At 38.3% G+C, this 12,623-nt stretch overlaps 1 protein-coding gene across 1 annotated transcript in view; it reads left to right on the forward strand.

The window, feature by feature from the left end:
• The window catches only part of iqsec3b (IQ motif and Sec7 domain ArfGEF 3b), a 129,435-nt gene that overhangs the window by 56,283 nt on the left and 60,529 nt on the right, over positions 1–12,623 (forward strand). Inside the window, exons 5-6 of the mRNA XM_057836675.1 lie at positions 6,325–7,037; positions 10,997–11,158. Of these exons, the coding sequence (XP_057692658.1) occupies positions 6,325–7,037; positions 10,997–11,158 (875 nt within the window). The remainder of the gene's footprint in view (positions 1–6,324; positions 7,038–10,996; positions 11,159–12,623) is intronic.

Raw genomic sequence — 12,623 nt, forward strand, 5'->3', positions numbered from 1 at the left:
GTCGCTTGGGGTATGTTTCTATCAGTTTTGCACATCGAGAGACTGACATTCTTGCCCATTCTTCCTTGCAAAACAGCTCGAGCTCAGTGAGGTTGGATGGAGAGTGTTTGTGAACAGCAGTCTTCAGCTCTTTCCACAGATTCTCGATTGGATTCAGGTCTGGACTTTGACTTGGCCATTCTAACACCTGGATACGTTTGTTTTTGAACCATTCCATTGTAGATTTGGCTTTATCTTTTGGATCATTGTCCTGTTGGAAGATAAATCTCCGTCCCAGTCTCAGGTCTTGTGCAGATACCAACAGGTTTTCTTCCAGAATGTTCCTGTATTTGGCTGCATCTATCTTCCCGTCAATTTTAAATGGTAAATGGTGTTATACTTATATAGCGCTTTTCCACCTTTCAAGGCGCTCAAAGCGCTTTACACTACAGCGCCATCTACCTACTGGTGACGCAGCACCAGGAGCAATGTGGGGTTCAGTATCTTGCTCAAGGATACTTAGGCAAGTTCATCAGGGCAGAGAATCGAACCCACAACCTCTGGGTTGGGGGACAACTACTCTACCACTGAGCCACACCATCGCACCACGCTTTGTTCTTGCCACTCTTCCATAAAGGCCAGATTTGTGCAGTGTACGACTGATTGTTGTCCTATGGACAGACTCTCCCACCTCAGCTGTAGATCTCTGCAGTTCATCCAGAGTGATCATGGGCCTCTTGGCTGCATCTCTGATCAGTTTTCTCCTTGTCTGAGAAAAAAGTTTGGAAGGACGGCCGGGTCTTGGTAGATTTGCAGTGGTCTGATGCTCCTTCCATTTCAATATGATGGCTTGCACAGTGCTCCTTGAGATGTTTAAAGCTTGGGAAATCTTTTTGTATCCAAATCCGGCTTTAAACTTCTCCACAACAGTATCTCGGACCTGCCTGGTGCGTTCCTTGGTTTTCATAATGCTCTCAGCACTTTAAACAGAACCCTGAGACTATCACAGAGCAGGTGCATTTATACGGAGACTTGATTACACACATTTGGATTCTATTTATCATCATCGGTCATTTAGGACAACATTGGATCATTCAGAGATCCTCACTGAACTTCTGGAGTGAGTTTGCTGCACTGAAAGTAAAGGGGCCGAATAATATTGCACGCCCCACTTTTCAGTTTTTTATTTGTTAAAAAAGTTTAAATTATCCAATAAATGTTGTTCCACTTCACGATTGCGTCCCACTTGTTGTTGATTCTTGACAAAAAAATTAAATTTCATATCTTTATGTTTGAAGCCTGAAATGTGGCGAAAGGTTGCAAGATTCAAGGGGGCCGAATACTTTTGCAAGGCATTGTAGCAAAGGTTACTATGTAGTTATCGCAATATCCGCAATACCCTTGTGTCTAGTTAAGTTTAGGCTAACGAATTGGGCTATGGTCAATTGTCCCCAAAAACACTTTAAATTTCACATTGTGTGACCTGTTTTTTTTTGTTTTTGTTTTTTTTTTTGTTTGAGAAAAAAAAAACATGAAAACTATCACCAGTTACTTTGCCAAGCAACTAATTACTCTTACATTAAGGTAACTGAGGTACTAACGCAATTACTTTTTGGGAGAAGTAATTTGTAACTGCAATTAATTACTTTTTTAAAGTAAGATTAACAACACTGTTGACCACATGTCAGTATGTCAGCCAATTGAACGGACAAGTGGACTCCAGGCAGGGTGTCTTGTCAGACTCAGATGCACACGCTGGGAGAACTCCGCGGAATAAATAAATATTAAATATGGATGGAAAAGGATGATGCTGCACAAGTACTTTATTAGGCTTGTTGTTAAGACTTGTGTATGTAAATCTGACGTTTAGTAGAAGTAGTTGTAGATTTTTTTTCTTTTTGAAGATGCGTGTGTCGCAACCTGGCAGTTTTTTTTTTCTTTTAACAATGAGGTTTGACAGTAGGCATAATATTTTCAGGATCAAAGGGGTTCCTCCTCGTTTCGCCTCCGATTTTTGTTCCGGACAGTTACAGCCCACTTTCACCCCTGTGGTGTGGAGTACATATTAAAAAGAAATTGCCCCCTGTGGTGGTTTTGATCATTTCCCCAGAGAACAAAGGCTTGATGGATGTTTTCCAAATATGTGTTTTTAGTGTGCCAAACTTGTTTAACCTTCTTGTTGTGGCCGTTTGTTATTGTACTTTACATAGTTATTTGGCAACAAGGATAAAAAGTGAGAAACAGCATGTCAATTCTCTTTAAATCCTGGATATACAGATTAGTGCACTGATAATAAATGCTATTAAACCCTTGAATCATGTAATACCTTTCCTTTCTCTCATATAAGGTTTAAGTCCAACATTAACCGCAGAATAAAATGCTTCTTTGAGCAGTTTTACCACATGATCTAATTACTGAGACACTGTCACTATTCATCTCAGCCCATTGGTTTTACAAAGGGCAGATAATTAGCTAACCTGCTCAGATTACGGGGTTTTATTTTTGTCCCTTATTCTGCAAATATGTACTCTATTATGATAAGATACTAAGGTTACACTTCCTTTCCAAAGGTTAAAGTATTTTCCTTTATCTAAAAGTGCCAAAGTGATTTTTTCCCCATAAGCCCTCATTCTCATTAACGTTACACTAACATCTATAGATTTAAAATATGCACAAAAATTTTCCAACAAAGACTTTGCAGTTGTTTGTGCGACTATACCAAGAGGCTGCACAATGACGTCAAATCACTTCTAGTTTGTTACTTTGGTTGGTTCTTCAGTCAACCCTGAACTGGTTGGCAATCAATCACAAGGCTCACATAGAGTAGCATTGACACCTATGGCAAGTCTTTAATTTACCAAAGAAAAGTTTCAATGTATTCAAACTTGCATTTTCTGATTTTGCGGACAGATAAGATGACAACTCACACTTGCATTTTCTGATTTTGCGGACAGATAAGATGACAACTGGACTACACTATCAACTTTTAAAATCTAGATTTAAAACATACACTTGTTTGCATTTTCATACAATCACTAGGTTGCTACACGCTTTCATTTACAGTAATTTCTGGACTATCGGGCGCCCCTGATTACAAGCCTCACCCAGTACATTTTTAAATGAAAAAAAAAATTTGTACATACATAAGCCCCTCCTGTCTATAAGCCATGTGTGCCCACATAGTAACATGAGATATTGCCAAAGGAATACACAGTTTTCTAAATTTTGATAACATATCTTAACTTTTCTTTCCAAACAGCGCCAGCAACACAGCAGTTACATAGCAGCAACACGGCAGAACATCACTAACTGGGTTGGTTATTAGAAACATAAGTCTTTGTTAGCCATCTTTATCTTCCTCCTGTGCACTGAAGCCATACAAGACTTCACCCTCAGTGTTGGATATGAATCGGCTCAGATACACTTCACCACGCACCTTCTCAGTCTCTCTTTCGTTGTCGATTTCAACGTCTCTCATAATGAGACAAAATAACTCCTGAGCTTGTGCCATCCTCTTCGTCACACAGCAGACTGGCTTTTCTAAACCTGTTGGTGATGGTGGATTTTTTTCACACTGCTCCAATATGTGTGGATCCAATGGAAGACTTGTGCAAAAGTTGTTCTTCGCACGCTGCCTGTATTAGTAAACGATATCTCGCCGCTGGTCATCCAAGCCTCCCATTCAACTCGGAGTGCCACTTTAAATCCACGATTCACTCTAATGTCAAGCTTTTAACTTAAAAGCTACGTCATATGTATTTCTTCTAGCATTTTCCATGATGACGGTCTGCTACTTTTATTCATGCACTAAGCACAAAGCTAAATTACCGGTAATAGTGCAAACTAGCGTCTTCCTCGACACATATATTCCACGTGTCTCACTTTTACATTTTACGCTCGAGCGCCCCTGGCAGCCATTAGACAAATCGATAAATTGGCCGCATCATTGCACACGACGTAGGATTCAAAATGAGGGGAAAAAAGAAGCGCCTGTAGTCCGAAAATTACGGTAAGTCAAAAACAATAAATAATGCACTGTTAAAAAATCTGAAAATTGTTTTGAAAACAACCCTTGTATGTACAAGGGTTGTTTTCAAAACAATTTTCAGATTTGTTTAATTTTAGAAAGACAACTATTGATTTACTGCCGCAGTTGGTAGCAAGACTCTTCACCGTATTTACTTGTGTGAAAGAAGGATGAGAATGATTCATTGTTGGTGGTCTGAAGGGCCAATGCTGCAAATTAGCTGCTTTGCTTCTATCAGAGTGCCCTAGAGCAGCTGTGGCTGCTATCGTAGCTTGCCACCATCTTGTGTGGAGTGAAAGAATAATGCAATGTAAAGTGTCTTGAGTGTCCTGAAACGTGCTATATACCAATGCATTATTATCATTATGTCTGACCATTTGTAATATTTCTCTGGACAAGGTCTACAATTTACTGCAGTGTTCCAATCAAAGTCAGCAGCGTAACCTAAATTCATTCGTAAATCAGAAGTTATACAAATGTACACTCACAGTTTTAATAATTAAGGTAACTTCTTGTCCTTCTCAAAAAATTAGCATATTGTGATAAAGTTCATTATTTTCTGTAATGTACTGATAGACATTAGACTCATATATTTTGGATTCATTACACACAACTAAAGTAGTTCAAGCCTTTTATTGTTTTAATATTGATGATTTTGGCAAAAACGTCAAGAAAAAACAAAAATCCCTATCTCAAAAAAATAGCCTCTAAAGAAGCTACTAACCTAATCATCTGAATCAACGAAATAACTCAAAACCCCTGCGAAAGATTCCTGAGGCTTTTAAAAACTCCCAGCCTGGTTCATCACTCAAAAGCACAATCATGGGCAAGACTGCCGACCTGACTGCTGTCCAGAAGGCGATCATTGACACCCTCAAGCAAGAGGCTAAGACACAGAAAAACATTTCTAAATCTAAAATATATGAAAGTCTAATGTTTATCAGTACATTACAGAAAATAATGAACTTTATCACAATATGCTAATTTTTTGAGAAGGACCAGTATATGTATGGAATTAAAAAAAAATTTTTTTTTTAAATGTAACAGATAAAAATAGTTTAATGTGTGCCATTTGAAACCTCAAAAAATCGAATGTTGAACCATTGTACACTGAGGATCCCGTTAAATCGCATTTCCTGTCTGCAACCTACCCATTATGCATCCATGACCCACTTTTTAGTCCTGATGCACCAGTTGACGATGACTGCATTAGATGACCAAGTATTAAAATTTTCATTCACATATAGAGATGTCCTAATCGATCGGGAGATCACGTCATTTTCAAAGTATCGGACTTGGCAAAAAAATATCGGACATGCCTTTTTTTTAATATATATATATTTTTTAAAATTAAATCGTTTTCTAATTGTATGTAACATTACAGACAAAATGTCTTACACTCATCCAGAGTCTGTAGCTTTGGCTTAAAGTAGGGCTATCAAATTTATCGAGTTAACGGCTTTAATAACATTTTTAAAAATTTAACGCAATGAACACATGCGCTGCACTACCCTCTCACGCATTTACGCATTCAATCTATAATGGCCCCATCTTACGTATTCATAGAATTAAAAGGCAACGTAAAATTTGTAGGGAGAATTTTGGCAGCCTTTGAAGCCCTTTTTTAATTGGCTAAAGCCTTACAATCCCTCTCTCAACAATTAGAAATATCGTGGCAAGCAATGTGGGGATGGAAGGTTGTAGTTGATCTTTTTCTTAACATAGGGGATCTTTTTCTTAACACCCTGTTATTTCCCATTGCAGAAAAGATATATCAATTGGTACCACGATGCACACTCATGGTTGCACTTCCCATCATGCATTTGGGCAGAAGTTAAATGGCAGCAGTATGATTTATTGAAAGCTCAACAAATACACTAGATGGCTGTATTTAGTCACAATATACAAAGTCACATTTATCCTTTAAGAATTACAAGTCTTTAAATCCGTGGATCCCTCTCACAGAAAGAATGTTAATGATGTAAATGCCATCTTGAGGATTTATTGTCATAATAAACAAATACAGTACTTATGTACTGTATGTTGAATGTATATATTCGTCCGAGTTGTATTCATTTTTTTCTTAATGCATTGCCAAAATGTATATGATCGGGAAAAATTATCGGGAATGATTGGAATTGAATCGGGAGCAAAAAAAAGCAATCGGATTGGGAAATATCGGGATCGGCAGATACTCAAACTAAAACGATCGGGAGCAAAAAAACATGATTGGAACAACCCTATTCACATAGATTAGATTAAATAATGTGTATTTTGGGATGTTCCTACAGAAATTATTTATTTCCCTGTTCTTTCAGCTTCACTCACTGGCGCAGTCTATTGATGAGGCTCTCCGCGGTTGGAGTGTATCGGAAGGTACGGACGGCCAGGGCCTCCTGATGGACCCCGGGGCCCTCCGTGCTGCCGCTGAGAGCGCCTGCCTCCCTCGCAGCGCCAGCTCTCTACTCATGGCCTTCCGCGACGTTACCGTGCACATTGACAGCAATAGTTCCTACACCATCTCCTCCGCTACCACTACAACCACCACCACCTCCCTGGGCAACGCCGGAGGCGAGGCGGGCAGCAGGAAGACCTCGCTTAGTGGGATGGGTCTCGTCAGAGGAGAGTCTGCCGAAGAGCCGGAATTCCCTGCCCCTCCTCCCAGCGAGGAATTGGAGATGGTGGATCCGGGGTCACGGAGAGGCTCCGCCGTGCCCCTCCCCGGCACCACCCAAGAGGGGGACGGCTTATCCGACAGGGCTGGGTCCACTTCCACGTCTACCTCCACCGCCATCGTCACCTCGGCCCAGTCGGACCAGCAGCCGGCCCAGATTTACACGCAGTACCAGCAGTACCACTACACTCACCCGCAGCAGCTGCCCGCGGGGACAGTCCCTGACGCCCTGCAGGCTCTGGTGGTCTCCCTGCCTAGGGATCGATGCCAGGATCCGTCATCCTGCCGCTCGCCCACCCTCTCCACTGACACACACCGTAAACGCCTCTACCGCATTGGACTAAACCTATTCAACGTGTGAGTGGATCCACATCGCGCACAGAAACACACATCTACTGTACATACGCACACATACTGTGCACGCACACGCATGTGCATGCGCTTGCCGCTCTTCAAAGTAGATTTTTTTGCTATGAGAGCTTCTTTTGTGACATGGGCTTCTAATCTAGAGAAAAAATAAAGGCAAAGGCATCAAGGAGATGGAGGAGATGTGAAAGCGAGAGGCAGAGGGCATGAACAATGTGAAAGGAGCCATAAATAGTGAGCACGACTGGCCTTTACTTCTTATCATTACTATTAGTTATTGCGAATTAAACTTGATTAAGTAGCACGCATCAGAGACAGCCGCTCTGACCCAGACGCGTCCTCAGTTAACAGCTTTTGAGCATGAATGCACTCCGCTTTTCTGGATTTCATAAGCAATATATTCTTACACGACACACAAATACATACACGCACACAGTACTCTTTGGAATTAAGTCACGCACTTGTAAGAGACAATGCAAAAAAAAGCCATCACGTACCAAAGCTCCCCAACTGGCTACCCTAATGAGGCGTTAATAACTGGTTTATAAATGGGTTATTAATGTTTCATAAGGCATTCATTAAGAACAGCAAGACTTAGCTTCCTCTTGATAAATATTCTGCCCACATTTAGCTTTACTGTGCTATACAGTCTCTGACAAAAGTCTTGTCGCCTATCCATTTTGTAGAAACAATTGCTAATAACCTGACTTTTAATGATTGAATTGGTTTCAGAAATGGCTCATATGAAAGCTAAGACCCTCCCAAATGATGTTGAATGTACAAAAACTATATTTCTTTCACTGAAAAAAGATTTATCATTTAATGAAAACATAAAGGTAAAATTTTGGCAAGACAAAAGTTTTGTCACCTACAGAAAGTAGTGTGATAATTTGAACAAAAAATTTACTTCAAATACAAAAAATATGTTACATAACATAAGCGAATTAAGTAGTGGTGCTGTGAAATTTAATATTTTGTATGACTACCATGGGCTTCGGCAAGGATTCATACAATTTATTGATGAATTCATCAGGAACATCAAAGAAAGCAGTCTTGCATGAGTTCATCAACATTCTTGGGTTTCGTCTTCCATGCCTCCTCTTTCATCCTACCCCAGACATGCTCAATGATGTTCATGTCTGGTGAGTGGGCTGGCCAGTTCTGGAGGATCTTGATCTTCTTTGCCTTGAGGAACTTTGAGGTAGAGATTGAAGTATGCGATGGAGCATCATCCTGCTGCAGAATTTGTCCCTTTTTATGCTTAGGAATCTAAGAGGCAGCTATGACTTGTTGATATTTCAGACTATTTATGTTGCCTTCCACACTGCAGATTTCTCACACACCTCCATACTGGATGTAACCCCAGACCATGATTTTGCCACCAACAAACTTCACTGTTTTCCAAGTGAATCTCGGATCCAGGCGGGCTCCAGTAGGTCTCCTGCAATATTTGCTGCGACTGTGGTGTAATTCAATGGAAGATTCATCTGAAAAAATCCACCTTTTGCCACTTTTCCAGCGTCCATCCTTTTGACAGGCTGTGGGCCTTGGCAAATGCCACACGGTTTTTTTAATTGTCTGCACCCTGAGAGATACTTCAAGCCCATGGAAGTCATACAAAGTATTAAATTTGGATCTCACAGCACCACTACTTAATTCGCTTATGTTATGTAACATATTTTTGTATTTGAAGTACATTCTTTGTTCAATTTTCACACTACTCTCTGTAGGCGACAAAACTTTTGTCTTGCCAAAATTTGACCTTTATGTCTTCATTAAATGATAAATCTTTTTTCAGTGAAAGAAATATATTTTTGTACATTCAACATCATTTGGGAGTTTCTTAGCTTTCATGAGCCATTTCTGAAACCAATTGAATCATTAAAAGTCAGGTTATTAGCAATTGTTTCTACAAAATGGATAAGCGGCAAGACTTTTGTCAGGGACTGTAGACTATCATATTTAAATCTTTATGAGGAACTCATTTACACAATAGCTGCCATTGACAGCGCTAGACATCCAATCCCTTTTGACTGGGAATCAATGCCAGCCATCTCATTCATACTTTTGTATCATTGTATTGTTTTCCTTCATTTCCACTGTCTTTATACAACGTATTTGAAAACTTTGCTTATTTAACACATATGTGTAGTGTAGATTAGGGCTGTCAAAATTATTGCATTAACGGGCGGTAATTAATTTTTAAAATTAATCACGTTTAAATATTTGACACATTTAACGCACATGCCCCGCTCAAACAGATTAAAATGACAGCACAGTGTCATCTCCACTTGTTACTTGTGTTTTTTGGTGTTTTGTCGCCCTCTGCTGGCGCTTGGGTGCGACTGATTTTATGGGTTTCAGCACCATGAGCATTGTGTAATTATTGACATCAACAGTGGCGAGCTACTAGTTTATTTTTTTGATTGAAAATTTAAAAAATGTTATTAAAACGAAAACATTAAGAGGAGTTTTTAAATAAAATTTCTATAACTTGTACTAACATTTATCTTTTAAGAACTACAAGTCTTTCTATCCATTTATCGCTTTAACAGAATGTTACTAATGTTAATGCCATCTTGTTGATTTATTGTTATAATAAAAAATACAGTACTTATGTTCAGTATGTTGAATGTATATGGCGGAAAACACTCAGGTGACTTGAAGTTCCGCTCTGAGACCCCCAATTTAGCCAACTTTCAAAATTGTCCGATATGCATGTGTGATACATCATTGGAAAGCTTAAAATCTCAATTTTCTGGAGGAAGAAAAATTTTGAGCAGGAGGGCATTTAAAAAAAAAAAAAAAAAAAAAAAACTTAAACAGCAAAACCCTATCTGGAGGTGAGAGCACGCGAGAACAGAATTACAGACGCCATGACTTTAACGAGATATTATCGCGTACTTACTTTGTTTGGATCCAAAAACTCCATGTAGCATGTATCACTGAGTGTCAAGACACAGCTGTGAATGGCCATAGCTGGATTTTTTGGGGATTTTATTGGTGAAACATGGTAATATAACAAGGGTCGCAATGCAGAAATCGCAGACATCAAGGAGTGGTCAAGATTTTCTTTTTCATATATTTACCCTTTTATACTTTTTTTTAAAAACTTTTTTGTTTGGACCAGTTAGATGATAAATAATATTTCAGAGAAAATGCCACGGTAACAAAAACAATACAATTAAGCGATAGATATGAGGTAAATATCCGTGACTTTTTTACAGACGCCATTTTTTTCATTGTGACATAATTTTTTTAAACGTTTAAAATATGGGAGTGAATAATTTTTTAAATTTTTTTTTTTTTTTTTTAAACAAAATATGAGACATCACTAAATGATTCTAAGCTAAAAACGACGGACATTTTGAATAATAAATGTAATTAATTACCTTCGTTTTATGGCTGGGTTGAAACAAAAGCGGTTGCGCGACGTCTGTAAACGGGGGTTTTCAGGGTAAAACGGACAAATTAAAAATAGTTCAGGGGCTTCATGTGCCATGAATCTGCTATGGCAACATATAGACATATTGTTCTATCAAACACAACAGTTGTTTTGGCTTAAAATACAGCCGTTTCTTTTAAAGAAGAGTGCAAGAGCAGAAACTGCTTTTTCAGTCTTGTCTGTGTTTTCTGCCTTATATCCGTCTTATCTTTCCATTCCAACAATAATTTACCGAAAAATATGACATATTTTATTGATGGTTTGAATTACGATTAATTACGATTAATTATTTTTTAAGCTGTGATTAACTCGATTAAATTTTTTTTATCATTTGACAGCCCTAGTATAGATACAAAACCACTGTATATTTCAGTAAAATCTAGCCTAATGATTGAGTATGTGTTAGGAATTGGGAACGATAGCAGATTTATTATGCCGTTGTCATGAACTCTTGTTTTTCTGGGCCTTATTTGAAAGTGTTGCCTGTATTCTCCTGTGCCGGCAGGAACCCGGAGAAAGGTATCCACTTCCTGATCACGCGTGGCTTCGTGCCCGACACGGCCATCGGTGTGGCCCACTTCCTGCTCCAGAGGAAAGGTCTGAGCAGGCAGATGATTGGAGAGTTCCTGGGTAACAGCAAGTTGCAGTTTAACCGAGATGTCCTCGAGTGAGTCAGCATTCTTTTGCACACTGTACAGTGTAATTTGTCTAGTATGAATTTTTAGAGTTCTCAAATATCCATAATAACTAGGAGGCACTGACATTGAATGAGTTTAAAAAGGTAGACATTCTACACATGAATACAACATGAATAACTTTTCTGGTGTCCTTATTTATTCATTCTTAGGGACACTGTCCATTATTGACACGCAGCTTTAAATAGAATATCCCAGTCTGTAGCGTTGGTTTGGTTCCCCCAACAGAGACGACTTTAGGTTGAATATAAATAATTCACCGCTGCTGTCTGAAGCCTTTGTAAGCCATTAGAGTTTCTTTTTCAAGCAATTGAACCTTGGCCATCTTTCAAATGTTCAGTGGGGATAGATAAAAAAAAAAAAAAAAAAAAAACGACAAACAAAAAGAAGCCTGTTCAAAGTTAGATTCGGAATGTTTGAATTCTGTTTGAAATGGCCTACATTTCCCTTTAGTTAACAATTCCTCTCTTCTTGCAGTGTTTTGACGATGCCACTTATTACATAAATATTTACAGTATTATGGTCCTAGAATTTTCCTGCAACTTTATTCCTTTAAGTTGTATTTATTAAAAAAAAACAAAAAAAACCTCTACTCTCATATAATTACCAATATTTTTCAAAATATTTCAGTTTTATATATGTAAATTCTCAATCATATTTTTTTCTTGTGAAAATACAAATGTTTCCTCATAACATAAACACTTGGTTTTCTTCATTGTGCGTCTATATTCACCTAATTGTACAATGTAAAAATTTCATATCATTCGTGGAATAACATTAATAACTGTCATCTGTGGCATCACCCTGATATGCAACAGACCTAACCCCTTATATTTTTATTACTAATCAAGATTTTTATTTTTATATTTTTTCTCATGAATTAAAAAAATATCCATAAACTTAAATGAGCGAAAACAGAAGTGCACTCCGGTTATTGTCTCCATTATCACTCTAAACTTTTTTTTTTTTTCCTATCTTGAATTATATACGACAGGTAGTCCCCAGATTACAACGTACTGGATTTACGCGATTTTGACGTTACGACACTGGAGTCTTGTCCGCCATTTTGTCTCTAGTCGTTGTTATTATTTATTTTTTTACCATATTGTACCTCACATCATCTTATTTTTTACTTTACATGCTGTGTCCTCACTAAACGTGAAGTTGTTCAGCCTTACAGACAGTAAACAAGGCAATTGTGCTTTTTTAAAGCTTTGTACTTTGTAAGGCTGCAACACACATATGTACTGTACACTTATTTTCAAAATGACACGCATTGTAACAAAACACTTGACACAAAACAATTGGTGTTGAAACATCCATCTAGTCTGATCAATATGTAAATTTAGTAGATTAAATGAGCCTAATTTGCCTAGCAAAAATCCGCTATCTTAAATGTCACGAATAATTACGTATTTACAATTCTCATAGCACATT

Source organism: Corythoichthys intestinalis, chromosome 5, assembly GCF_030265065.1.
Source record: "Corythoichthys intestinalis isolate RoL2023-P3 chromosome 5, ASM3026506v1, whole genome shotgun sequence".
Lineage (NCBI taxonomy): Eukaryota > Metazoa > Chordata > Actinopteri > Syngnathiformes > Syngnathidae > Corythoichthys > Corythoichthys intestinalis.